Genomic DNA, 26,360 nt, shown 5'->3' on the forward strand with positions numbered 1-26,360 from the left:
TCTTCAGCAAGTAGATAGAGATCTACTATTGCAGAAATAGTCATTTATGGAAAAATCCCCCAAATGGTGGCATTCACTAGTGTATTTTATATGGTTATTTTTGAAAAAATCTGTATCTAAGGTTTCTTTATGGAAAATTTTAAGTTGTTGTAGCAATTCACCAAGAATGTCCAAAGATTCCTTAAAGCGTGGCTTATTTGGCTAATGTGGGCTTATTATGTAATTGGCAGACTTCTGTCTTGATTACTTTTCTTTAGATCTTTTAAAATACTCCATTCGAAAGCCTATCCAAAAGACAAGGCTTTTCTCCTGATGCCCATTGTGATGTGTACTAGTTTTTCAGTGCTCAAGTACCACAAAATTATGATTGTTTTTATTCATATTTGAGAGAAAAATATATAAGATCCATACCCGACACATTTCCAAATCCATTTCACTGGATTTTCTTCAACTATATGTGATTATAAGAAAAGTATTTTTCAAGATACTTAAAAAGTAGCCGAAGAAAAGGAAGTATTTTTATGACATTCAAAATCCAGTTCAATTCACCATTTCTTTAGTTGAGGGCAGAGGTGGGGGAGAATTTCAGAAAGTAGTGAAGCCAAAAGTGGATCCTGACATAGTTCTCTTCTGTGCTCATAACATCTTACTTAACCCATCTGTTCACTGCCTCAGCCACAATGCTAAGCATAGTTTTATCATGATGATATAGATAGATGTCAAATTGTTGGCATTTAAAGGAGATTAGAAATATTTTCTGTCATGTTAACCTACCACATATCCATGGTCTTCCTTGAATTACCTTCCAGTATTTACTGGGCTTTACTTACCATTTATGTCTAGCTTAACTTTTTCTGACTTCACTAATTGCTGCTAAGGAACACGTTGGTCACTCAGCAACGTAACCCAAATCACAGGGGAAGATCTTGAAATAATCTGGAGAGACTGCCTGATCTGCTCTGAATATGTTCAGTCCAAAGAAGTACCAAAGAACGACATCTGCTTGCTGAAATCTTGAGTTTTTGTCAGCTTTTTTCACTGTGGGCAATAAAGCTGGAGAGAAAATAAATAAATAACCCAACAAGAAATGCACATAAAAGCGCAGAAGTTGATTTGTGCCCATCTGGAGCCCACGTCTCCAGGCTTGCTGGACCTATTAAACATTGCGACTTGTCAGATTGTCTGGATGGTACAACTGTCAGAAGGCCTAGAAGAATACAGTGTTGCTGTGACTCGGTGTTTAATGCAGACCATCTACCAGTTGGGGAAGGAGTCATTTCTAACAGGTATTTTAAAACTCAATAACCTCTGAAATCTGTAATAGAATGCATTCCTATAATAGGGAAGACAAAAGAATTCAGATCATCAGTCTGTTTCTTAATGCAGTTTAGGAATGATACCTACCTGCTATGCTTAAATTGTCATCTCATTTGTAGTGATAAAAATAAAATACTTTCTTTATCTTTCTCAATTTAATACTTTGTAGTTTCTGTGACAAAGGAAAAGTTATTTTAGTTTCATATTTTGGTATTTTTTTCTTTAACTTCAGATACTGCCAATCTGATTCAGAAGTCTCCAGCCTTAATTCTGTGTGACAAAAAGAAGCACACTAGCATGTTATAGGAAAAATTAATACAAATAGCATTGTGTAGTGAATACTGTGTTCAAAATAACTTTTAAAAAGTTATGTCTTTCTTATAGTATGAAAGGAACTTAAATTCCAAAAGCCCATCGCCAAACTTACTACTACTTAATAAACCTTTAAACTGGTTTCTGGTTCTATTAAAAAAAAAAAAATCAGGGGCACCTGAAGTTAATTTATAAATAAGAACAGATACTTTTTAGATGAAAGGATAGAATCTTGTTATATAAAAATAAACATTTTTTTCCTTTTGTAAGTTTTTTTCCCTTCTTTTTTTTTTTTTTTTTTAGGAACAAGGGGATCCATCCTTCATTTTAACTGATGTTACAGTGAAGTTGGGTTTTTGAACTCTTGGACGGCAGAAGCCACTCAAGTAGCAAGATTAAAACCAAGGACTAATGCACATTGGAGAAAAAAATCCTTAGTACTTGAAGATTGAAGGATGAATATCTGCTGAATGTTCCTTTTGAGGTTTTTCTTAAACAAACTTCAATGACATTTTAGGACGATTCACTGGAGTAACATTGATCCCTGGGTGGAGTATCCTACCGTTGGCCCATCTGAAGAGTTAAATCTGGATTTGACTGCTCTGTTCTACCTGGAATATTGTTAGGCTAGCTTTTAACTAGTTCCTAAACAGTTGTAATTGTTAATTGACCCAGAAATCCCTCAAATATCAGATTAAAAGATGAACAGATAATTCTTAATCCTAGAGCTTCCCTATTATTAAAGACACTAGTTTTCTAATAGTTTGACAGTGTAACTTATGTTTCCTTTTTAGTTTGTTAATGATGGTGGTTTTCCTTTTGAAAGCCACTTGGTATATTCATCTCAATCTATTCACTATGATGAGATTGCATAAGCAAACTATGATAAAAGATGAACCAGTGACTTTAGTAGTTAAGAAAACATGTTTCTTTTGGTCATGTTAAAGAATGATTGTAGGAGTTGAAACCAAATCCTGATGGGGTAAGGGTCATTTCTGTTTAGCTAATCCGTAGTTTCTTAACCTGCACAGCTTCTTATCCTGTATTACAACATTAGAATTAGGTCACAATACAGTCAGATTTTTAAATTTAATTGCAGTTTTATTTGGCATCCTTTTTTAATGTTAAACTTGCTAATCTTATTTAATAACATGCATCAGATAGAAAATATTCCCTGTGGTGAAGTACATTCTCAGAGTTTCGTTATCTTTCATTTTTGGCATTTACTTTTCATGGACTTAGCATCCAGGCGCCAAAGGTCTATTATGCACCCACTTTGATAGGCACTATGGAGAGATAAAGAAGTAAAGGCACTCATATTTTTGTCCTCAGGGCTTGGCACAATATATTTATTTATAAATGAATGAAGATGATTGTTTCTGCCCTCAAATGAAAAAGCTCCTAGTTAACAAGTGAGAGAATATTGGCCAAGAAACGATGCATGAATATTTGAGGTTATTTTCAAAAACTAGGGCATAAATGTGCATAAAAAGTAAATAATAGAAATATTTTATTTATCCCGCGAAGCCCATAGGAGATGGCTCAACAAATGTTTGAGAAGTAAAAGAAAAGGAGCAGTTTGAGTGATGAGAATATGGCTTGTGCTAAAGAAAAGTGAGGAGAGATCAGAGTAGGCTAGAATGAGCTATAATTAGGTCTATAAGGGTTTGGAAGTAGATGAACAAAAGGGCATTGGCGCCTCAAAGAAAGAGTGGCTGTAGATGAGGGGAAGAAGGTGCTTACAGGATTTTCAGGCTATTCCTAAGAGATAGGCGTATTTACTCTCTTAGCCTTTACCCCTAGATAAAGCGTGCAGTTACTATAGCCTGAAGCCTTCTTGTATTCCAACTTGCCTTTATGTAGAAGCCCTAGGGGTCTGTCTACTTACAGGGGATGAGGGGAGTATATGCAGGATGGGAAGACTTGAGAAGTACATAGAGCCCAAAGAGCATCATTTGTTTACATTTTCAAATTAGGGGTGAAACTTAATCTTTTAAATGCAGCTTGTGGAAGTAGAGAAATTTTACTGGTCTAGCTAAAGTTTCTGTACAGAAGTCATATATCTCTCAAATCTGTGTTTAGTGGAGTAACTCATAATTATGCCTTAAATACATTTATTATTAAAGGTTACTGTTTTTAATTTGTATGAGAAACTATGCAGAAAAGTTTGTGCTCCTAATAGGATTAAAACTGTACTCTTCAGTTGTTAAAGCAGTCTATTATTCATTTTACAAATATTTGAACATATGTTCTAGGCACTGAAAATACAGGTGTGAACAGAAATGCTCATTTGAATTACCAGTAATTCTCTAGGTTGAGAATTGTATGCTGAGAGGCTTTAATTCACTGTACACTGCTCCTTCCTAGAGTCATCCTAAACAGAAAAATCTGTTTCAATTATAGATTCATGTATTTCTGTTGTAAAAGGTTGAGCTACTGATTTTCAAATAGATGAAAATAACATGAGCCACTATAAAGTAGTTATTGGCCCAGTTCCACCCAATCTCCCTATTTTGGGTGTAGTTTAAACAAACTTTTTTAGCTTGGAATTTTAACATTCTTTTCTTTGTTTTGATTTTTTTTTTTACCAGGTTTCTAAGCATGAATTGAGGAACAGAAGAAGCAGAGCAGATGATTGGAACAGCATTTGTTTCTCCCCAAATCTAGAAATTTTAGTTCATATGTACACTAGCCAGTGGTTGTGGACAACCATTTACTTGGTGTAAAGAACTTAATTTCAGTATAAACTGACTCTGGGCAGCAGTGATGATGCTGTATCCCGAGTTGTAGCCGCTGTAATTGTGAATATTAACTGAGATAGTGAAACATGGTGTCCGGTTTTCTATTGCATTTTTTCAGTGGAAAAGTTAACTAAATGGTTGACACATACAAATTGGTGGAGAAATTGTGCATATGCCAATTTTTTGTTAAAACCTTTTATTTTGAACTATACTGCTTTGAGATCTCATTTCAGAAGAACGGCATGAACAGTCTTCAGCCACAGCTGTGATGGTTGTAAATGCTCACAATTGTGCATTCTTAGGGTTTTTCCATCCCTGGGGTTTGCAAGTTGTTCACTTAAAACATTCTTAAAATGGTTGGCTTCTTGTTTGCAAGCCAGCTGATGATGGTAGCAACCAAAGATTCCAGTGTTTGAGCATATGAAAGACTCTGCCTGCTTACCTGTGCTAGAAATAACAGCATTTAAAGTGAAGACTTAAGAAAAACTTAGTGACTACTAGATTATCCTTAGGACTCTGCATTAACTCTATAATGTTCTTGGTATTAAAAAAAAAAAGCATATTTGTCACAGAAATTTAGTTAACATCTTACAACTGAACATGTATGTATGTTGCTTAGATAAATGTAATCACTGTAAACATCTATATGATCTGGGATTTTGTTTTTATTCTGAAATGGGAGCTTTTTTGTTTACAAGTTCATTAAAAACTAAAAACTTTCTGTAAAGAAATGAGATTTTTTTTAAACAACAAAATGCCTTGCTGACTCACTATGAAATAAAAATCTCCCCCAGTTTTTTGATAGACTACATCAAGCCATTTGTTACATATTCCTTTGCAAGTCAGTTTAGAGTTAGTGTTATAACTTTTCTTCAATTTTTTAATTTTAAAAGTAATTTTTTTTTTTTTTTGTCTGAAGAAGAAAGGCATTCTTTCATTTTTCTTTTCTTAATGACTTGCAGGCATAATACCTAGTACTGCAACTGCCAGAACTTAGTATTGTAACTCCTGCCCGCTGACTAGCAGCTGGACTGATTTTGAATAGGAATGAAAGCGTTAAAGGGTTTGACTACAAAACGTTTTTCATTTTTTTTAAATACTTGTGAAACAGCTATGAGCAGTTGACTCTCTTCCTTGGACAGCATCACACTGCGTGAGGTTCAGTGATTGTTGACCCTCCCTAAACCCCTCCTGCGTCCCTTTAAGTTACCTGTATGCGTGCGCTTTCTCTCAATCTTATTTGCACGCTCTTTTCTTTTTCTCCGACTCAAAAGAAGGGGAACTTATTGATGATAATTCTTTAAATAGTGTAATTTATTCATTTATAGCATGTCAGGATAAATTAAAAGAACATTTGTCTGGAAATGCTGCCAGGAGCCTATTGTGTAAATGTAGGTATTTTGTAAAATAACCTTGAAATTGTAAATCGACACGTGTTTGGTCAGATTGTGTCAGGTTTAATTTGTTTTTGTTTTCTTTCTTTCTTTTTTTTTTTTAATTTGAAAACTACTTTAGCAATAATTAATTCCATAATTACCATATTCTGCCATTAAGGGATATATTAGTACCATAATACTGAAGAAATCTTCTAAGTCTGATATTTTGGGGTGGGCAGCTTCTTTGTTTCTTTCCTATCCACCCGTGTCAGTTAAGGTATTTGTTTCTTGATTAATAAACCCTTTGATACTTTTAGCCAGAAATCAGTCTCATAAAGCTATTTTTCAGTATAGTTTGTGTAAAATAAAAATGTTTAGCTTTGGTAATAACTTCCAAGCTAAACTCCCTCTAGCAAGATATTTTTCAGTGCTTTTATTTACTATGCACTTAGACTATGCACTTTTTCTGAAATATTTTTGTAACACTTTTTTGTATTTTTGCCATTTGAAAAGGTTGTGGTGTAGTTGGTCTGTAATTAAGTTGCAGGTTTAAAACTGCTGTTAGCTTTGTAAATCAAAATATAGGTGTTTCTGTCCTGGTATATCTTCATTCCATCTGCAGCTGGAGCTGGAATCCCATTGATCTTCTAGCTACCATTCATTTTCTTCACACTTCACAAAAGAAGAATGTGAAATTCAGTGAATGCTGTTACTAATCCTGTCGGGAGATGAATCTCATTTCAGCAAAATTAAATTATGTTTTTCCACTAAAATGATACAAGTTGAAGACACATCACTCTGAAATTGGAAGACCTCACCACTTAAGGCTGCACAGTGGCTTACTCAGCTGAACTCTAGGTTACTACTCTTTACTTTGTTCACCCATTGGGGGGTGCAGTTTTTTAAATGTTGGGAGATGGCCATTCTAACTACTGTTGAATGTCTCTGTTTTGGGAAGGTATAACAAGAAATAAAAAAGAATATATATGAAGGGAGAGACTGGTTATCTCCTCCCATATGGTTGTGCTTACGCTCTTACGGCCTACAAATGGGTATTTGGAGGTTTGCTTTTACTATGATTTTCTATCAACAAATATTGAGATTTTTCCTGTTTCTACTAGTCCTTGCAATACTGCTAAAATGTTTCAAGCAGATCATACTGTAATAATTATAAGAATTCCATTGTAATAAAAATATCAAAAGGATTTTAGAATCCAAGACAATGAGGTAGTTTTCCCTAAAGCTTGGTAGAATAACAAGAATAATATGAGCCACGGGAATTCTAAGAAGGGCTGGCCTAGACATTTTTATTTCAGCTGAAAATTCAGCGGTACTCGATGCAGGTGAACTCCTGGTGGCCCTTTCTCAGCTAGTCTGGTATAGTTTGGCTCTTTCTGTGCCTAGCTGGTATGTAGCAATATTTTAGGTTTTCTCTTTGCCAGTTTTTAAACAGTGATAAGCAAGTGACCAAGATGTGAGGAAACTGGTACGAAGTATAATAAAGAAGTGTAAACAGGTATGTATAAGCCCCAGGTGTGCTATCATCTTTCGAAGGAGACTCTGTTAATCTGTACTTTGAATGCAGTACCATTGCTCAACATTTTGGGGATCCCTCCATATTTCCACTTCTGTAATATTTTTAGTGACAATTTTTTTAGTACAGTATACTTCAAAGATGGGCCAGATGAGGTGGCTAACACCTATGATCCTAGCACTCAGGAGGCCAGTGCCGGAGGGTTGCTTGAGGCCAGGAGTTTGAAACCAGCCTGCACAAAATAGTGAGACCCCATCTCTTAAAAAAGGAAATAAACAGCCAAAGATGAAGTTGAGCCAAGCATAAATTGATCTAATTGGGCCCATACATTTTTGTGTTTAATCTTCAAACCGACCAGTTTTGAGAAAATACTCAAAATGTGGAGCAGTGGAAGAGCTAAATATGAAAGGAACTGTGGCTCCTGGAGGAATGTCAGGGCTAGGGCAGAGAAAGAGAAGATGAACCTGGAACATCTATTGTGCCTGAAAGGAAATCTCAAAAAATGGTGGATAAATGTGACCTTAAAGGGTTGGTACAGGCTAAGCCTGTCAATTACCATTATTGAAGTAAGCTGATAGCAACATTATAACTCATTGAGTAAGATTCTGTGATTCCATATGGAGAGAAGGGAAGCTCATCCTTGAAGTAGAAAGTCAACTAATAAAGGTCAAAGGAATGATGAGTAAGAAAAACCACCATTTTGCAAACTATGGTTTTCAGGATTCTTACATGTGGCGACCCAAGTTGGGGCATCTTGATAACCTTTGTTGAGCCAGGACCTAAATCTGACTCCCTTTGGCTTTCATACTGTTAAACCAAATTGTGGTGCTCTTGTTGTATCACCCTCTTAACCTCAGGTAAGATTAGCTATCATTTGTTGAATGCTACATGCTAGGCACTATACTAAGTACTTTTACATGTATTCGCTTAATCCTTACCTTCCCATGAAGTGAGTTGTGTCTCCATGTTACATGCGAGGATACCAAAGCACAGGGCTGGAGGGAGGTAATTATATTCCCTTACATTCTCATAAGATCGTACCTTTACCCTTTTAAGTAATTTATATTGTCTGTATGTCTTGCATAAAATATAAATAAATAGGATGGCAGTCCAGAAGGATTAAAATCTAAAGTGGTGAGATTAGGGATTTTTTATAAACTTTATTTTTTAAAGACTGGGAGAGTGGGCAACAGATTTCTTAAATTGCAATTGTTTTGTTTTACCTTAGATGTGTTTTATAATGTCTCTAGCAAAATTAAATTGGCTGAAAATGGGATCTGCTTAATTTGCAGGTCAGAAAATTGTGTTGGTTATATTGTCTCCATCCCCTACCCCTCAAACTTGGGCAGGGCAGAACCCATCTATAACGAGCAAGTGGATAATTTCTGCATGTGTCCTAAACTTTACACAAACAATGAAATACCTTGATTCTTGGAGCATTTTTGAACCCTTAAGATCCAGGCACTTTACAAGGCCAGAGCAAGCTGGGCACAGTGGCATGCTTGTGTAGTCTTACCTGTTCAGGAGGTGGGAAGACACCTGAGCCCAGCCCTAGTCCAGCCTAAGAAACATAGTGAGACCTCATCTCTTAAAAAAGAAAAAGGCAAGGGCGGTGAGTAGCTTTCCTGAACCCACATGCAGAAAGTAATAAAGCAATGTTGGGCTTAAGTAAAATGTTTGGGGTAACTTGGCTTTGTTTCTTTGTAGCATTTTCTGACTTATTAGTTGATGTACATCAGGTTAGAGAATATCAGTTTGCTTAATTGTTTAGAGTCAGAAAATAAGAGTTGCAGAAGAATAACAGCTCAGCTATTAAAACAAATGTGTCAATGGGTTTAACAACAGGATAAGCCTATCTTTGAACTACTTAGATACGTTAATCTTAGTAGGTGGCAGAATATTTTTCTTAATATTTTAACTTACGTAAAAGTCTTAGAAATTTTCCAATCTAGTCGTGAATTATTCACTACATCCACCAGATGGGAACTGAGTCTGCTGTGTGCACAAAGCTGCTACATGATAGGGTTGGGGATTGAGGTGGAGGGAGAGGCATGTGAACGGTTTGCGCAGAATGGAGTGAGGGCCTTGATGAAAAAAGTATGAGGGAATGGCTCTAGGAGGTCAAGGAGGCAGGAAAATACTTTGTCTATGTTGTGAAAGTAATTCTGTATGTTCTACAAGACTGTGCTGGTGTCTTGCTCCACTGGCCTTCAAATAGCAAAGGTTTGACATTCCTAAGGAGTCCTTAAACTTCTTTACCCCTCATCCATCCACTAAAAACATCTAGGGTCCAAAAGAGAAAGGGACAAATAATCAGGCTTTTTACTAATTTACCAACTGACCTGTTTGGTAATTTCATGTCTCAGTAGAATGAAAACCAAATATTAGACCTCTTTTTCTTCAGTCTCTCGGAGATCATTTAACCAAAATGAAGCCCCAAAAGATGTACAGATGTAGTCAAGTTCTCCAACTAAGACTAGAACCCAGGCCAAATAGTTTTTAACGTTAAAACGTGTATGTAGGCCGGGCGCGGTGGCTCACGCCTGTAATCCTAGCACTCTGGGAGGCCGAGGTGGGCGGATCGTTTGAGCTCAGGAGTTCGAGACCAGCCTGAGCAAGAGCGAGACCCCATCTCTACTAAAAATAGAAAGAAATTATATGGACAGCTAAAAATATATATAGAAAAAATTAGCTGGGCATGGTGGTGCATGCCTGTAGTCCCAGCTACTCGGGAGGCTGAGACAGGAGGATCCCTTGAGCTCAGGAGTTTGAGGTTGCTGTGAGCTAGGCTGACGCCACGGCACTCACTCTAGCCTGGGCAACAGAGTGAGACTCTGTCTCAAAAAACAAAAAACAAACAAACAAAAAAAAACGTGTATGTATTTCCTAGTGGCAGCACTGAGGTAGAGCGATTGCTTTATATAGTGCATTTATTAGCCAACCTTTACCTGGTTATCAATACTGTGCTGATGGCAAAAAGTAAAATGTCAGTTTCCTTCTTAGCCATCTTATTAAAATTTGGAATAATGTTTTTTATAAATCAGCTTGAAACTGTTGGCTAAAATTATTAGTAATATTTAATTTACACTTTTGGAGCATTTCCATGCACTCAGGTTTATACAGATGTAACATACCAGTGTATTCATGGAAAGTATTTTCTCCTGTAGTACTGTGGTACCTTTATAGCCTATCATTTATGTTAGTAGACTCTCTAGGGTACAAAAATGTAGCCTTTTCTTGGCCGGGCATGGTGGTTACGTCTGTATTCCCAGCACTTTGGGAGACTGAGACAGGAGGATCACTTGAGGCCAGGAGTTCCAAGATCAGCCTGGGCAATGTAGCAAGAACCTGTCTCTACAAAAAATTTAAAAATTAAGCTGGGTGTGATGGCACATGCCTGTAGTCCGAACTACTTGGGAGGCTGAGGCAGGAGGATCACTTGAACCCAGGAGTCTGAGGTTGCAGTGAGCTATGATAGTGCCACTGCACTCCAGCCTGGGCAACAGAGGGAGACCCAGTCTCTAAAAAAAAAAAAAAAAAAAATACAGCCTTTTTTCAACATTACCATATTAAGTCTACAGTGTTACTAGTTCAGAGAGGTAAAATAGTTTTAATAACTGTTGGAAACAATTTCTGTGCATTTCAGGCAGCCAGCCATTGGTTCTGTGTGCCAGTGGGCAGGGGCACAAATCTTGGTGCTGCATTAGATATTTAGCATTGGAAGAAAGGGGGGAGGTAGGTATTTTCAGGAACTGCTCCTAACAGTTGCTAAGTAAATAGTTTGTTGCAAAACTGGTTTGCACTGTGCTAACATATGTGACTTTTTATTAAGAGTGCAATGTTTTGTTAAGAGTTTGTTAGTCTAGGCCGGGCGCGGTGGCTCACACCTGTAATCCTAGCACTCTGGGAGGCCGAGGCGGGTGGATCGCTCAAGGTCAGGAGTTCGAGACCAGCCTGAGCAAGAGCGAGACCCCGTCTCTACTAAAAATAGAAAGAAATTATATGGACAACTAAAAATATATATATATATATATATATAAAAATTAGCCGGGCATGGTGGCGCATGCCTGTAGTCCCAGCTACTCGGGAGGCTGAGGCAGGAGGATCGCTTGAGCCCAGGAGTTTGAGGTTGCTGTGAGCTAGGCTGACGCCACGGCACTCACTCTAGCCTGGGCAACAAAGTGAGACTCTGTCTCAAAAAAAAAAAAAAAAAAAAAAAAAAAAAGAGTTTGTTAGTCTAGATTTAGACAGTAAAACTGATAAAATTATCCTCTAGTTCTTTTTGTGCCACAAAAAAAGGTGAAAGTATGTACTTTCATGTACTTTGTGAAATGGACAATTTTTTTAATATTTTAAAAATAACTTAAATTTTAACATTTTTAGTAACTATTAATTTTTAATATTGCTGACTACCCTGCCCCTGCAAAAAAGAAGAATGTGTAAGTTACTGCTTCATATGATGGCATGCATGGTTTTCTTTGTTTTTGTTTTTGGGTTTTTTTGTGGAGTTTTCTTGCCTATGACAAAAGAACAAACTCTATACCAACAGTAATAGGGATTAATTTTATTCACAGATTAATTAATTAAAGAGCATTTACTGGCCGGGCGCGGTGGCTCACGCCTGTAATCCTAGCACTCTGGGAGGCCGAGGCGGGTGGATCGCTCAAGGTCAGGAGTTCGAGACCAGCCTGAGCAATGAGCGAGACCTCGTCTCTACTAAAAATAGAAAGAAATTATCTGGCCAACTAAAATACATATAGAAAAAAAAATGAGCCGGGTATGGTGGCGCATGCCTGTAGTCCCAGCTACTCGGGAGGCTGAGGCAGTAGGATTGCTTAAGCTCAGGCGTTTGAGGTTGCTGTGAGCTAGGCTGACGCCATGGCACTCACTCTAGCCTGGGCAACAAAGCGACACTCTGTCTCAAAAAAAAAAAAAAAAAAAAAAAAAGAGCATTTACTGACAATCTTAAGTGCCGGGCACTCTGCTAGTCCCTGAAAACTTGTGGGCGACAGTTCATACGTGCCTGTATAGCAATATGAGGTATTATGGATGCAACACTAGTGGAGCAGGTGGAGACCAGAGAAGGTAATCTATGAATTGCATCTGGAAGGATGAGTAAGATTTCACCAGACAATGACGACTGACTTCACCTTGAGGAAATTAATCGTGGAGGAATGGGGGCAAAACAACCACGACTCATTGTAGCCAGCAGAGTACCCATTCCTTCAGCACAGAGCCAACTAATTGGCACAGGAGGTGCGTGCTGGAGTTCACGTGTTCAATAATGAGAGTGCCCTTGGTTGCACATCCGTAATACACAAATTTTTGCCAAAAATTGAAATAGGAAGTATATGGAAAGGAAGCCTCAGCCAGTCACGACCCTATACAATGACAGTCTTATTGGTCTACAAATCCTTGCACTGCCACTGAGGAGGAGGGAACGACAATAATGAGATCATAAGTGACTTAAATATTAGGGACAGAGAAGGATGATAAGGTCTGAGAAAAGCCAAGCAGCAAGCATAAACCCAACATTAGGGAGATGTGTTGGGGGAGAAATAGTATGGTTTTCAGAGCAGGCAGCAGTCCTGAGGGTAGAACATTGATGGGGCATTTTTCTGATCACTGGTAGGGAATCAGAAGTTCCTCATGGCCTCACACCAAGTAGTCTAACCTAAAAAGTCCTGTTCATGGTACAGTTACTTTAATAACCTCATAAATTGGTGGTTAATGACTCTGGTTTCTATTACATGTTGAAGAAAGTTTTGGGTTTTAAGGCTGATAATCTTCCGCTATGGGATAAATATATTTTAATGTCTTTTTAAATGCCTCTGTCTTCAATTTCTATCCTTAGAGGAAAGTGTGCTTTATTTGTAATCGGACATCAGGAAGGAAAATGCGGTACATTAATTTTACTCTGAGTGATTCCTGGAGCCTTTTGTAAAGTCACATTCAAATGTGTATTGTCACCCAGGGGAATGTGAAGCCTCAGGGGGACTTCTGCTGTTTGTGAAATCTAGATAGATACCCTATCCTGTGCTTTTTTGTCTCCCGATACTATGTTTGGAATGATGATATGCTAAGGGGGTTAAATGAGAAGGTAATGGCAGCGCATGGAAAGTCAACAATGAGATCATTGACCCTTGAAGCTCTGATCTTCCTGAGGGATAATACCTGGCTTAAGGTCACAGAGCTGTTTAGTGGCAGGGCCAAGAAAGAACCCAGGTGGTGCCCTTTTGCCACTAAACTGCTGCTCTAAGCATAGGGCAGTGTTTTCTTAAGTATGGTTCCGGGACCCGCAGCATCAGCATTGGGCATTAGAAGTGCAGATTCTAATGCTCTGTCCCAGCCCTACTGAATGGAACTCCAGGGGTGGAGTCCAGCAGTCTGTGTTTTAAGAATACTGCCCCCCCCCCCCCCCCGCCTTCCACCAGGTGATTCTGATGCACAATAAAATTTGCGAACCACTGGCAAAGGAGAATGAAAGCAAAAGGATGGCAGAATGAACTGGGAAGGGGCTTGGCGCAGACCTATGATTTGTTTCAGTATCCTCATCTATAAAAGGGTCATCATAAAAAATAAATAATAAAAGGGGAATAATCCCCAGATTGTCACTCTGGTGTTGGTTGTGATTATAGTATAAAGTCATTCATGCCATATAGGTAAAGACTTGCCCCAGACAGTGGAAAGCTGAAGGAGTATCTTAGCTCACAAAAATTGTTCATCTCTTCCCAACTCTGTTTGGTGACATGTTGGTAGCTTGAAATTAGCTGCAGTGGGAAATTGGAAAACCCTACAATCGGGATCTTCCTCCCATCCCCAGTTGGTTTACCAGCCCACCACTGGTTCCAGAATACAAACTCTTCGAGTTTCTTTTTTCCTAGTTTGTAACTATGAGGACTTTAGCTAAAATTATTTCTTGAGTGATTGTCGAATTCCTTTGATTTAGGGGAGAAATCTAGCTCATATATCTTAACAGGACTTCATTTTCTATGAAAGCCAAATATACCTGAATCCTGTGAAGCCCCGCATTCCCCAGGCATGGGGTCAGAGGTGCCCAAAGCCGGAGATGGCAGGTTTGGCAGGTGTTATGACAAAGTTGATAGTTGAAGCTCCAGAGCTAGGTGAATTCTTCCAGGCTGCAGAGTTTTGATCTGGCTGTGAATAGGGTTGAACAGATCTCTGAGAGTTGTAAAGATAAAGAATATTGAATTACTGAAGAACGGGAGTAGTCACAAAGGACATTGAGAAAGTCAGCAGTGCCTTATGCAGAAGTGAAGGAGGAAGCTGTATTATTAGTCAAGCCACTTAACTGTTAATTGCTGCAAGGGACAAACTCTTGAATAATAGCTTTATGCAGTATGTGTTTTTCCCTAACGTGAGCCAAGTAGCCTGCCTTCCCTCTTCTAACTATACCATCTGGAACTCCAGGCCTTCCATGTTGAAGCAGCAGGGAAAAGAAACGGTGGAGGCACACAAGCAATGAACTGCCTCCGCTGGAAAATGACAACTTTTTCACAGACCATTGGCCAGAACTAGTCAGCCCCAATCTATTTACAGAGGGAGCTTAAGGGAAAGTTAGAGGGATAGGTATTTGGTTAGTTCTAATGTCCTCTGTCACAGATTGTTTGCATGTACCATGGTAGAGAAAATCGGGTGTGTCAGAGGAGGTGTCTCTGGTTGTTTGTACCCTCGGGTATCCAGGCTGTATCTTCCAGGAAGTCAGAGCCTCAAGGCTGGTAAACTCAGATGACTCTCCACTGGCTCCTTGCCTCTCTTTCAGGGCTTGTCACATAGGAAAACAAGCCATGCAGTTCTCTGTTGCTAGGAAATGTATAAACATAGCAAGAAATAATCTGCCCATCTGTTGAGGGTTTAGCATTGCAACTTTCCCGTAAATGACCAACAGCTGTTTGACTTTTGGGGGCTATGTCTCTGTGGTGGTGACATAGGAATAAGGAAGACAAGACAGTATGTATCTCCTCTGCTAGAATAGGAAGGTTTTTTGTTTTTTTTTTAAAGGCAGAAGCCATATCTCCTTTTTTCCTTGTATTCATAGAGTCTAGCACAAGAAGGTGATCAGTAAAAACCTCTGTTGAATGTTAATGTAGATCAGGATAGTATTAGCTTTCTTTCAGCAGTATTATTGACTGTTGACTTATTGGATTTGTGGTCAGTTAAAACCCTGCATTATCTCTTAGTCAAGATCTGTTTCCAGGCCACATTTATCTTGGACTTACGCCAAAAAAAAAAAAATATATATATATATATACGTATATATGTGTGTGTGTGTGTATGTATATATATATATAGTTTTACCTGCATGCTGATTTTAGATTCAAAGCTTTAAAGTGGTCCCACCATAAGTCAGTACCCCCCCCCCCAAAAGGATCAGCAAAATCCCCCTAGATTCAGCTCCTTGAATTGCAATCCTTTCCCTAACCGTAAAAAGAACATTACCAATACTTGATCCAGGGCTTTTTTTTTTTTTTTTTTTAGAGAGGAGTCTCACTGTGTTGCCCAGGCTGCAGTGGCTATTCACAAGTGCAGTCATTGCATACTCCAGCCTCAAACTCCTGGCCTCAAGTGATTCTCCTGCCTCAGCCTCCCAAAGTAACTGGGACTACAGGCACACGTCACATTGCTTGGCTCTTGTTTTATTTTTTAAAGTATGTTTTCAAAAGGTCAGTGTTGCAGGCCTAAATCTGACAACTTTAATTCTTTTTCTTTTTCCAATTCATGCTGGCCTTTCATGCAGACTTTAAAACTGAAGTGCTTTCTTGTGCTTGCCTATTGTTCACGGACTTACCATCCTTCTGCTTCCCAAAAGACCATGGAAGATGACTTGAAAACTTAGTCCAGTCTATTTAATAACTCACCCTAGAGCCCACGCTTAAGGTGGCTTGTTACTTTGGTTCCATTCTGTGCTCTAGTGATTTGCCACAACTTTTTTTCTCATAATTTTAGTTGCAAAGGATGTGGTTGGAGGGTTTCTACAGGGTGTGAGACTTTTCTGAGCACCATTAGGATTCAAATTTGAAATTTCTATTTTTAATTATGTCCCAAGGAAGGTCAATAAAAGCTATCCAGAGTGGGATTATCTTGGGCTGGTGGACTTACTGAGGAACTGGAGCCCACACCTTCCTGGCGTAGCTCTACTTACCATCATCCTTGGAAAACATGGACAAATTTCAGAAATTTTACATTGTTCTTTTTTTCTCCTTGAATTTCTGTTTCCATTTCACTTTCCCCACAGGATTAAGTCATACATGCAATTCATTTTCATGCTTTATTGTCTTTTAATGATTGCCATATTGTATTTTTTTTGTAACAAAAATATGCACTTACTCAGTTACATTTCAGATTTTCCTAAAAAAATATATACTGCACTTTATTGATGGGCACTTGAGTTGTTTCCACATCTTTGCAATTGTGAATTGTGCTGCTATAAACATGCAAGTGCAGATATCTCTTTTACAGAATGTCTTTTTTTCCCTTTGGGTAAATACCCAGTAGTGGGATTGCTGGATCAAACGGTAGTTCTACCTTTAGTTCTTTGAGGTATCTCTATACTACTTTCCAAAGAGGTTGTATAGTTTATATGTAATACCTTAAATTCTAATTGAAATTTTCAATTTCTTATGACCATAAAAACATTGTAGTGTTATTTCTTCTGGCTAGAGTTGCCATTAGACATAATTGATCAAAACTACATATGTACATTACAAATTTGATAACAATTTGAATATAGAGAATTACATTTTATTTATTGAGATAGATTTTTTAAATGTATGTTCATATATACATTGATAAATGTTATTTATTCCTAGATTGGGATAGGAGTCACTATCAATACTATCTCTATTTTAAATTTTAATCCATGCATGAGTTAGAAGCCTTGTTCACAAAATTATGTGGAACTGGAAGGAGTTTTGATATTACAGTGTTGCTCAATTCTTTGGATGGATTCTTTCCAAGATATGTGCCAAAAATCATTTGGAGATCTTTTATCAGAAATCAGTGAACAACTCCATCAGATCCTCCTGTGGTGTTGTATCATGGCAACCTCTTTTCTCTAAGGCTATTTCCCTAGGAGCTTTGTTATGGTTTGAATTTGTCCCCCAAAGCTCATGTGTTAGAAACCTAATCCCCACTGTAACAGTGTTAAGAGGTGGGACCTTTAAGAGATGATTAGGTAATGAGGACTCTGCCCTCATGAATGGATTAATGCCATTATCACGGGAGTGGGTTTGTTATAAAGTTGAGTTTGATCCCTTCTTACTCTCTCACACTCTCTCTTTTGCCATGTGATGCCTTTCCGCCATGTTATAACACAGCCAGAATGCCCTCGCCAGATGCAGCTCCTCGATCTTGGACTTTCCAGCCTCCAGAACCATAAGCCAACATACTTCTGTTCATTATAAATGACTCAATCAGATATTCGGTTATAGCAGCCCAAATGTACTAAGACAAGCTTCTAGAATAAAGTAGAGTGGTTTTACAATATGCCCACTGGTTGGGGGCCCATGAGAGTAGGAGCTTCTTGGGCTGGGCTGCCCTCAGACTCCAGAGTCCTAAACAAGGGGTCACAATAGTTTTCTTCCAGCTCTCCTTATTCTTTTCCCTCTTTACTTTTCAATCTCTGGATCTGGCTCCTGAAACTTCTTTGAGCTGAAAATCAAGATTGTTTTCTGCCTCATACCCTAGTAACCCTCCCCCTGAGTTGACTGCCTCTTTGGAACAAAGACTCACCCTATATAATTAGCAAATCAAGCCAGTGATCTAAAATGCTGCTCTTAAAAACAACATCAACAACAGAGGTGGCCTGGGAAAGCTAGCCTACCACACTCGCCTCCCGGTTTCAAAAAGACAAGTTTGCTGAAAGCTTTCAGTGTCAGCTGTTTGAGCCATTTACTGTCAGCTCTTACACAATGCAGGGAACTAGCAGGCTCTACCCAATTCACTAAAACACTCTGGAAAATTGTGTGGTGCTGGCCTCTAACTCGCCTCCGTTAGCATTTTAGTTCAGGCCATTAACTTTGCTTTTGTATCTGAATCTAATGGATTCTTGCCTCTTTTCTGACCGACCACATTAATTTCTCAGGTTTCGCCAGGACCCTTTATTTGCCTCATTCTCATTTCTCTCACTCTCTCTTTTTTTAATTGTCTTCTTTCCTTCTCTTTTGATATTGTTCTCATTTCTGATAAAGGTGAAATCACATCAAAAGCTGCATATATTAGTACCTTTCTTTTGCATTAACCTTTGCTCTAAAACAAAAGCAGCACCCCCTTCCCTCCTGGGAGGCAGACTGATGCCTTGGAAATAGCACTAAAACTTGTGGAGACAGAAGCCAAATTACAGATTTCACTTGGGCACTAACAATGACCCACGTTAACTCCCTTCTTTACCCTGAGACTCAGTTCTTGTGTCCAAGCAATTGGGTACAAATTTTCATTCTGTCCTGTCTTCCTATCTAGGAATCAAGGATTAATAAGACAGAAGCTTTGTCGTGTTTAGAACTAGAGTTCCAAGAACATAGCTGTCTGTGAATGTGAATGGCCATTATTCATATCCAAGTGGAAAGTATTCCCCAGAATTTGAGGCCGGTTCACAAGGAGCTCATTAGCATGATCTCAGGCAATGTGGTGGATTAGGTGGGTTTTGATGGAGGAAGACACATCTCTGGTGGGCTAGACCTAGAGGGTTAAAGTATTATTTCCTTAAGTCCATTGACCAAGTGGGAAAAGCAAGGGCCACACTGCTGGGGCCTGGGCTGGCAGGAAAAGCGTGGTGGATGGGCTGCTTTGCCAGCTTGGACCCACCCAGCCTGTTTCCACAGCTCTTCTCAGGGCCGGCCAGGGCGGCGCCCAGGCTGTGGATGAGTCATGGTACCTGCATGTCTGCACAGCAGCTAGCCCTGCCTGCCTTGGGGAGGAAATTATGGGGCCACCTGGGAAATCTAGGCCTGCCCGAGGGTGGCTGCCAGATGAGCCTGTTCTCCCCAGGCCTGAGGCAGACGATGGGCCGAAGTCCAGTGGAGCAGGAGAAAGAACACGTGCTGGATAGCGCTGGCCCACGCTGGGGAGGCCAAGGAGGCTCAGGCCTCACCCTCAGTCTACTGTGGTCCATTCGGAGGACAGAGACCCCACATCTAAGCAGGCGCTGGGAGAGGCAAGTGTGAGTGGTGGAGAACTCAGTGAATTCTGGCCCCACCACCTATGAGCCGTGTGACCTTAGGCAAATCGCTGAACTTTTCAGCACTAAAGGGGGGAAGGATTCCTGCCCCCCAGGGCTTTTATGAGAATTCAGTGATTTTTGTAAAATACAGGTAAATATAAAGGACTATGCAAACATTTAGCTGGAGGGGTTGAGGGAAGAGGGCATTCCAGGAAAAGCAAGTCAAAGGCCTGAGGCTGAAAAGATGTCCTTATGAGGACTGAGGAGGTTAAGAGTAGATCCAAGGGCTGGAGTGCAGGGGATGAGAGGGGGAGCAGGAAGGAAGGACCTAGACTGTGGGAGTCACAAATACCAGATACAGAGAGACTTTTACTTCCTAGGTCATAGGGAGCCTGTGAATGCACCTGCAGGAGGTTAGAGGATGACTTCAGGGCTCTGTATTTTCAAATGTGAGGCTTGGAGCTGGGCACAGTGGCTTACACCTGTAATCCCAGCACTTTGGCCAAGATGGGAGAATCTTTTGACCCCAGGAGTCTGAGACCAGCCAGCGCAACATAGTGAGATCCTGTCTCTACAAAAAATTTTTAAATTAGTTGGGCACAGTGGCACATGTCCCAGCTACTTGGGATGCTGAGGTGGGAGGACTGCTTGAGCCCGGTAATTCAAGGTTACAGTGAACTATGTTGGTGCCACTGCACTCCAGCCTGAGGAACAGAGGGAGAGCCTATCTCTAAAAAAAAATATTTTTTAATAAAATAAAAATGAAAAAAACAAATGTGAGGCTTGACATGTTTCCTTGGGGAGGTGACATGGACAATGAGGACAATGCAAAACTTCAGCCAACCTGGGATGCACCCACAAGCAGGTAACAGCCTCACAGTTCACCCTTTGGGGAGGTAAGAAGCCAACAGGTGACCCTAGGTTTGGCTCTAGGAGACCCCTGGACTGAGCTCCTTGAGGCCAAGTCCCCAGCACAGAGACCAGGTGTGCAGGGGGCTCTCTGGACAGGGCTATAGAGTGGAAGGAAAGGCAGGAGCCTCTAACCCAGCTCCTTGTTTTACAGCACAGAGAACAGCCGAGAGTGACAGCTCATGTGCACAAGCCGCACAGCAGGTGGTGGGAGAGCCGGACCCACAGAAACAGGGGCTCCCTTCACCCCAGCCTCCCCCTCACCCAGTGGACATCACTGCCACTGGCCCCCCTGAGAAAGGGCTGTGCTGCAGGTAAAAGACAGCTCTGTCCTGCCAGAACAAGGCTCTCTGAACCTGTCCCAGGCCCAAGAGCCCTTCCTCCACAGCGACCGGCTCCCAGCTCAGGGAGAGGAGGTGAGGTCAGCAGATCCTGGAGAGGAGGGTGCCGCCTTGCCTGAGATGATGTCATGGTCTCCGCCTCATCTTCCCCACTCTGGCTGCAGTCAGGAGCTTCTTGCTGGGCAACCTTTGCCTCCTTGGAAAGCCTCCAGGAGAAATACAAAGAAACAGGGTCCATCCTACGTGCTGCACTCAGCAAGGGCTGCTTACTCCATGTCCAGAGAGGCTGAGGCTGCTCCTCACCCGCTTCCAGCCTCTCCCGGTAGCCTCCAGAGTGGAAGGCAGAGGCCCCCTCCTTGTCTTCTCTCCACTGCCCCGGCAGGCTGAGGTCCACACCACTCACGGGACCGGACAGCAAGGCTGGGAGAGCCGGGCACAGTGCAGTGAGCGAGGCTGAGCGCTCTCCTCTCCCTTGGCTGTGTGCTCCCGTGGCTTCTCCCCAGTGCAGTGGCCGCCAGTGATCCTTTGCAAACATTCCCCAGGTCACAGCAGCCCTCCCATCAAAGCCTCCTCTTGGTCGAGCAAGGCCCAGGTCAGAACAAGGCCCTGCAGTCTCTGGCCCTCTGTCACTCCCCAGATGTCATCCCTGTGGCTGTCCCTTTGTCACCCTCTCCAGCCACCCTGACCTTCTCCTTCCTTCCCTTTCTCAACACACAGACCTGGGCCCACGCCAGGGCATTTGTACCTGCAGTCAGCCTGGATCCTGCCTCCCATCTTTGTAAATGCCACTTTCTCAGTGGGACTTCCCAGACCACTCTGTGTGAAGGTACAAGCTGTCCTTCACACTTCACCCCTGCCCCATTTTATTTTTCTCCAACTCACATACTACATACTTTACTTATTTTAAAGTAGTGATAGTCTCAGCCCCAGCTGGGATGACGTCAGCATGACAGCAGATGTTTTTGCTGCTTTGTTCAACACGGGGCCTGGCACACAGCGGACTTCCCAGAAACATCTTTTTTTTTTTTTTTTTTTTTTGAGACAGAGTCTCACTCTCTTGCCCTGGCTAGAGTGCCGTGGCATCAGCCTAGCTCACAGCAACCTCAAACTCCTGGGCTCAAGCAATCCTCCTGCCTCAGCCTCCCGAGTAGCTGGGACTACAGGCATGCACCACCATGCCCGGCTAATTTTTTTCTATATATTTTTGAGTTGTCTGGCTAATTTCTTTCTATTTTTAGTAGAGATGGGGGTCTCGCTCTTGCTCAGGCTGGTCTCGAACTCCTGACCTCAAGTGATCCTCCCGCCTCGGCCTCCCAGAGTGCTAGGATTACAGGCGTGAGCCACCGAGCCCGGCCCCCGGAAACATCTTTGAATATTGAAAGGAAAGACAAGTGATGTATTAATTAATTAAGACAGTGATGAGAAGCTATTGCTCCCTCCTGGGAGTGAGGGAGGTTCCCTCCCAGCTGTGCAAATCCTGAAAAGGGCAACGCGTGGACTCTTGTAAGAGAGAACGGACCAAACCGTGGGTCAGGATCTCAGATATGAAACCTACCGGGGACAATCACCGCCCCCACCCCTACCCCAGACATACTTCCATTGCTGAAACAAGCTTAGTCTTACTCTTTTGTCCTAATCATCACTCTTCTCTGAATCTTTTCTGGTTTCTTCACATCATTTTTAATGTGACTGAGGCACAAATTAGCACTGATAAAGGGCACAGACATGAAGTATACAGCTTGATGGGTTTTCCCATGTCTGTCCACCTGGCTAGCCACCACCCCATTCAGGACGTGAGCCATTTCTGTCGCCCGGGGGGCTCCCCCACAGGTAACCAGCTCCCTGACTTTATCACCGTGGATTGGCTTTGCCTATCTTAGAACTTTACCTAAATGGGATCATGCAGGACATGCTCTTTGGGGTCTGGCTTTCTTTTGCCTAACATTGCGTCCGCGAGGTTCACCCACATTGTGACTCACAGGAGTCAACCTTTCTTTACTGCTGCATAGTATTCCTCTTCACGGCTTCCTGAGTGGAGAGGCCATCAGGTCTAACAGGGGACACGGTAGGCCCCCCACTCGCCCAGTTCTCCGGTCTCCGGCTTTATGTGGATGCACAGGCCAGAGAGACACTTGGTTGCTCTCTTCCATCCTTGGGTGCCTTGCGGCACCCACAGAAACAGACCAGCATCATGGGCGAGGGCCTGGGCCCTGGAATCAGGCTTGTGTTCAAATTGCTCATTTGCCACTTCTTGGCAAGTTGACCTTGAGCAATTCACTGAGCCTTCGTTTCTTTTCTTCATCTGTAAAATGTGGGCATAATTATACTATTGACCATGTGGTATTGCTGTAAAGATTCAGTAAAATGACCCAGGAGGCTGGTATTCCAACGTGGTAGGCGCTTGGCAATGCAAGTTATTTTTATTATGGCTTAGACCACCGCACACTCCTCCAAACAGGAGGTATGGGATCTTTGCCCAACACACCAGTCCATAGCTATTTCCTGGCCAGCTCTCGACACCTCTCCCGGGCTGCTGGCTCAGGCCTCCATTCTTGCAACTTTCAAAATACTTTTATAACTGGGCACAGGGGAGCAACTAGAACCCAAAAGAAATACAAGGAAGTACCCGTATATCAGGATCCTTTTACAAGCACTATAATTAAAGCTTTGTATCCTTGTTGGGTCAGACTCATTATCAGGTCTTTGATTCAGGACTTTGAACTTGAGCTTCACGAAGTGCTGAGTGAGGAAGTAGCTTAAGTGCGGAAGGCAGGCAGCAATTAGAGATTCAATCTGGGCTTCCAGATGAGGAGCCTGAGCTACCTTACGCCCACTTGTGATGGCCTGCTGCCTCCCAGCTAGAAAGCTGCCGTCTTCATCAACGCGGCCACACACGAGACACAGCCCCACCCAGGGGGTCTGGCACATCATGCGGATCCCGATGTCACTCGGCACTGTCAGGACTACATTTTGGAACCACCTACGTTCCAGAGTAGTTGTCAAAATGGGAAAATTAAAATAGGTCACATAAAAATCTGGATTTTTGGCCGGGCGCGGTGGCTCATGCCTGTACTCCTAGCACTCTGGGAGGCCGAGGCGGGAGGATCGCTTGAGCTTAGGAGTTCGAGACCAGCCTGAGCAAGAGGGAGACCCTGTCTCTACTAAAAAATAGAAATAAATTAGCTGGGCAACTAAAAATAGAAAAAAAAATTAGCCAGGCATGGTGGCATATGCCTGTAGTCCCAGCTACTTGGGAGGCTGAGGCAGAAGGATCGCTTAAGTCCAGGAGTTTGAGGTTGCTGTGAGCTAGGCTGATGCCACTGCACTCGGGGCAACTCTGTCTAAAAAAAAAAAAAAAAAAAAATCTGGATTTTTTTCCTCTTATTGGAAAATTTGTAGCACCAGGCCTGCGCTCCCAGAAAAACTCAGCAAGAGCTGAGTCCCTTGGCCTGATTTAGCCCTGTGCCCTTTCTCGGGATCCTTTAAACCAGCCATCCTCAACCTTTTTGACACCAGGGACCAGTTTCATGGAAGACAGTTTTTCCACTGACTGCAGGGACCAGCGGGGCGCGTAGCCTCCTCGGCTCCACCTCGGATCATCAGGCGTTGGATGCTCACGGGAGCGCGCAACCTGGATCTGTCGCACGTGCACGCGCAGTGTGCAGCGGGGCGCCGCTCCTGTGAGGGTCTGATGCCGCCGCTGGCGTGACGGGGGCGGGGCTCGGCGGTGATGGCGCGATGGGGAGCGGCTGTGGGCGCGGGCGGGGTTCGCGCACAGCTCGGCTTCTGCTGTGCGGGTCTGTGGCCCGGGGACTGGGGACTGCAGCTTTAAACCACCGGCTTCCGTATCCCCCGCCTCCTTTCTCTCTTTCTGTTCTCTGCCTCCTTCCACAGGTGGGTGGTTGTTGTTGTTGTTTTTACTCCTGTGTAGTCCGTATGTCAAAATAAGTCAAAGGAAGCCACGCAGGTATGTCCTCCTCTTGTTGATTCACAGACCACATGAACATATTAAGGCTCTGAGAAGTCCTGCTGTTTCTTAAAGCAGCAGGACTTCCATGGTCCCCATTTGATACCGTGGGGGCTTCCCCAGCGTCTATGCTTTGGTGCTTTCTCAAAGCACTGGGCAGGTGTCAATTAGGTGGCTGAGGAGCACCCCTGTAATGGGCGGGGGAGGCAGGGAAAGCTGCCTGTTTGACTCACAGCAGAGACAGAGACAAAAGATCAAGTGGCGAACTTCAAACCCAGAGCCAGTGAGTCAGCATCTCACCCCTAGCCTTGCCCTTGGCCCGGGCGTCCCTTTACAAGCCTGGCTGATGCCAATATCCTGAGGGTGATAGGTAATTAGAACACTGACCGGTGGTTACAGGACCCTCCCTGGCTGCGTGTTCTGCTCAGGGGGAGAGCGCTGACTCACTCAGACCACACCAGCGCCCAGAGCAACTTAGAGATCACCCCATTCTGTCTAGTTCTTTCATGTCAGCGGGAGTCGCTTGGCAGTGGCTTCCTGGAGGGCACTGTTGGGAATGATTCTGCATTTGTGGCCAGAATCGGTCGATTGGTAATGGCTGCCATGGCTGGGAAACAAGGAGTCACCATTGCTTGTGCCTCGAACTCCTGTGCCTCTAGCTGACATCCTCAATCTAGTCTGTGGGCCAGAGCGAGCCCATGAGAGAGAACTGGGGCCCTGCAGTTTATAAAGGGGGTGGAATTGTGCGGGAGACAGCTGAAGGCAGGATGTTCAGGCCAGCCTTGGTGTGCCTGCCACTCCCACAGCCTCCCTCTCAGAAGCTTCCAGGCTGGTGGCAGGTGACCCCCTCTCCAGCTGATTGGACATGGGTGGGGACCCATCTACAGGTAACAGGTCTCGTAACAGGTCTTTGATTCACGAGTCTTTGAGGAAGACTGATGGGAAAATTAACTGGATCAAGTAGATCTTTTGGGGAATGAGAATTCAAGGCACAGAGTAGAACAGCTGGTAACCAGAACAGCTGTAAAATGACAAAGAGCAAGATGGAGAGAGGGAGAGAGAGTGGGGGTGATGATACACCCTGGCGTGATGACCTCCCAGTTCCCGCAGCTGGCAAGGCAGCTCCCTGGAGTTGCCGTGGGTGCGGGCGTGGGAGGGTAAGAAGAAATGCCTGGTGTTTTACCCACTGAATCTATTTCTGGCTAAAGGGGTTTGTCCTGTGCCGAGGGCTGGGGCCCGCCCTCCGGACCTGCTCAGCCCCAGCCGCCAGCTGTGGGTGTCAGGTCTACATGGGCTCCCTGCGAGATCACCGAGGAGGTGACAGATGACTTCAGTTAGAACCTGTGCTCTGTCTATTTCCTGGGCCACAGAGGGTCTGGGTAGAGCATGACATCCTCCCCGTGCCACCTGTCTTCATCTGCCTGGTCTAGTAACAGCTCTTTGTCTTGGGGCGGTGATTTGACCTTAAGAAAATGTGTATAAATTTCTCACAGCTGCAGTCTGGTTTGGCCCTTTCGTTACTTCAATAAATATTGATGGTGAATAGATTTTTAAAAAGCCTGGGCTCGGGACCCAGACCACCTGGGTTTGAATCCTAGTTCTGCCCCTTACCAGTGGTGTGACTTTGGGCAAGTCAGGTGGGCGCTCTACGCCTCGGTTTTCTCGGCTGTAGCATGGTGGTGGTG

General features: G+C 42.6%; 1 protein-coding gene across 3 annotated transcripts in view; it reads left to right on the forward strand.

The window, feature by feature from the left end:
- The window catches only part of CSNK1A1 (casein kinase 1 alpha 1), a 44,267-nt gene extending 39,051 nt beyond the window's left edge, over window positions 1-5,216 (forward strand). The window contains exon 11 of one of the 3 annotated variants that reach the window (XM_069483938.1): window positions 4,221-5,213. In XM_069483938.1, coding sequence (XP_069340039.1) covers window positions 4,221-4,228 — 8 coding nt within the window. In that variant the 3' untranslated portion in view covers window positions 4,229-5,213. Of the gene's footprint in view, window positions 1-4,220 lie in introns of all 3 variants that reach the window. The other 2 variants (XM_069483940.1, XM_069483941.1) reach the window with 2 other exon arrangements.
- Window positions 5,217-26,360: the final 21,144 nt, after the last annotated feature.

This window comes from Eulemur rufifrons, chromosome 10 (genome assembly GCF_041146395.1).
Source record: "Eulemur rufifrons isolate Redbay chromosome 10, OSU_ERuf_1, whole genome shotgun sequence".
In the NCBI taxonomy this organism is placed as follows: domain Eukaryota; kingdom Metazoa; phylum Chordata; class Mammalia; order Primates; family Lemuridae; genus Eulemur; species Eulemur rufifrons.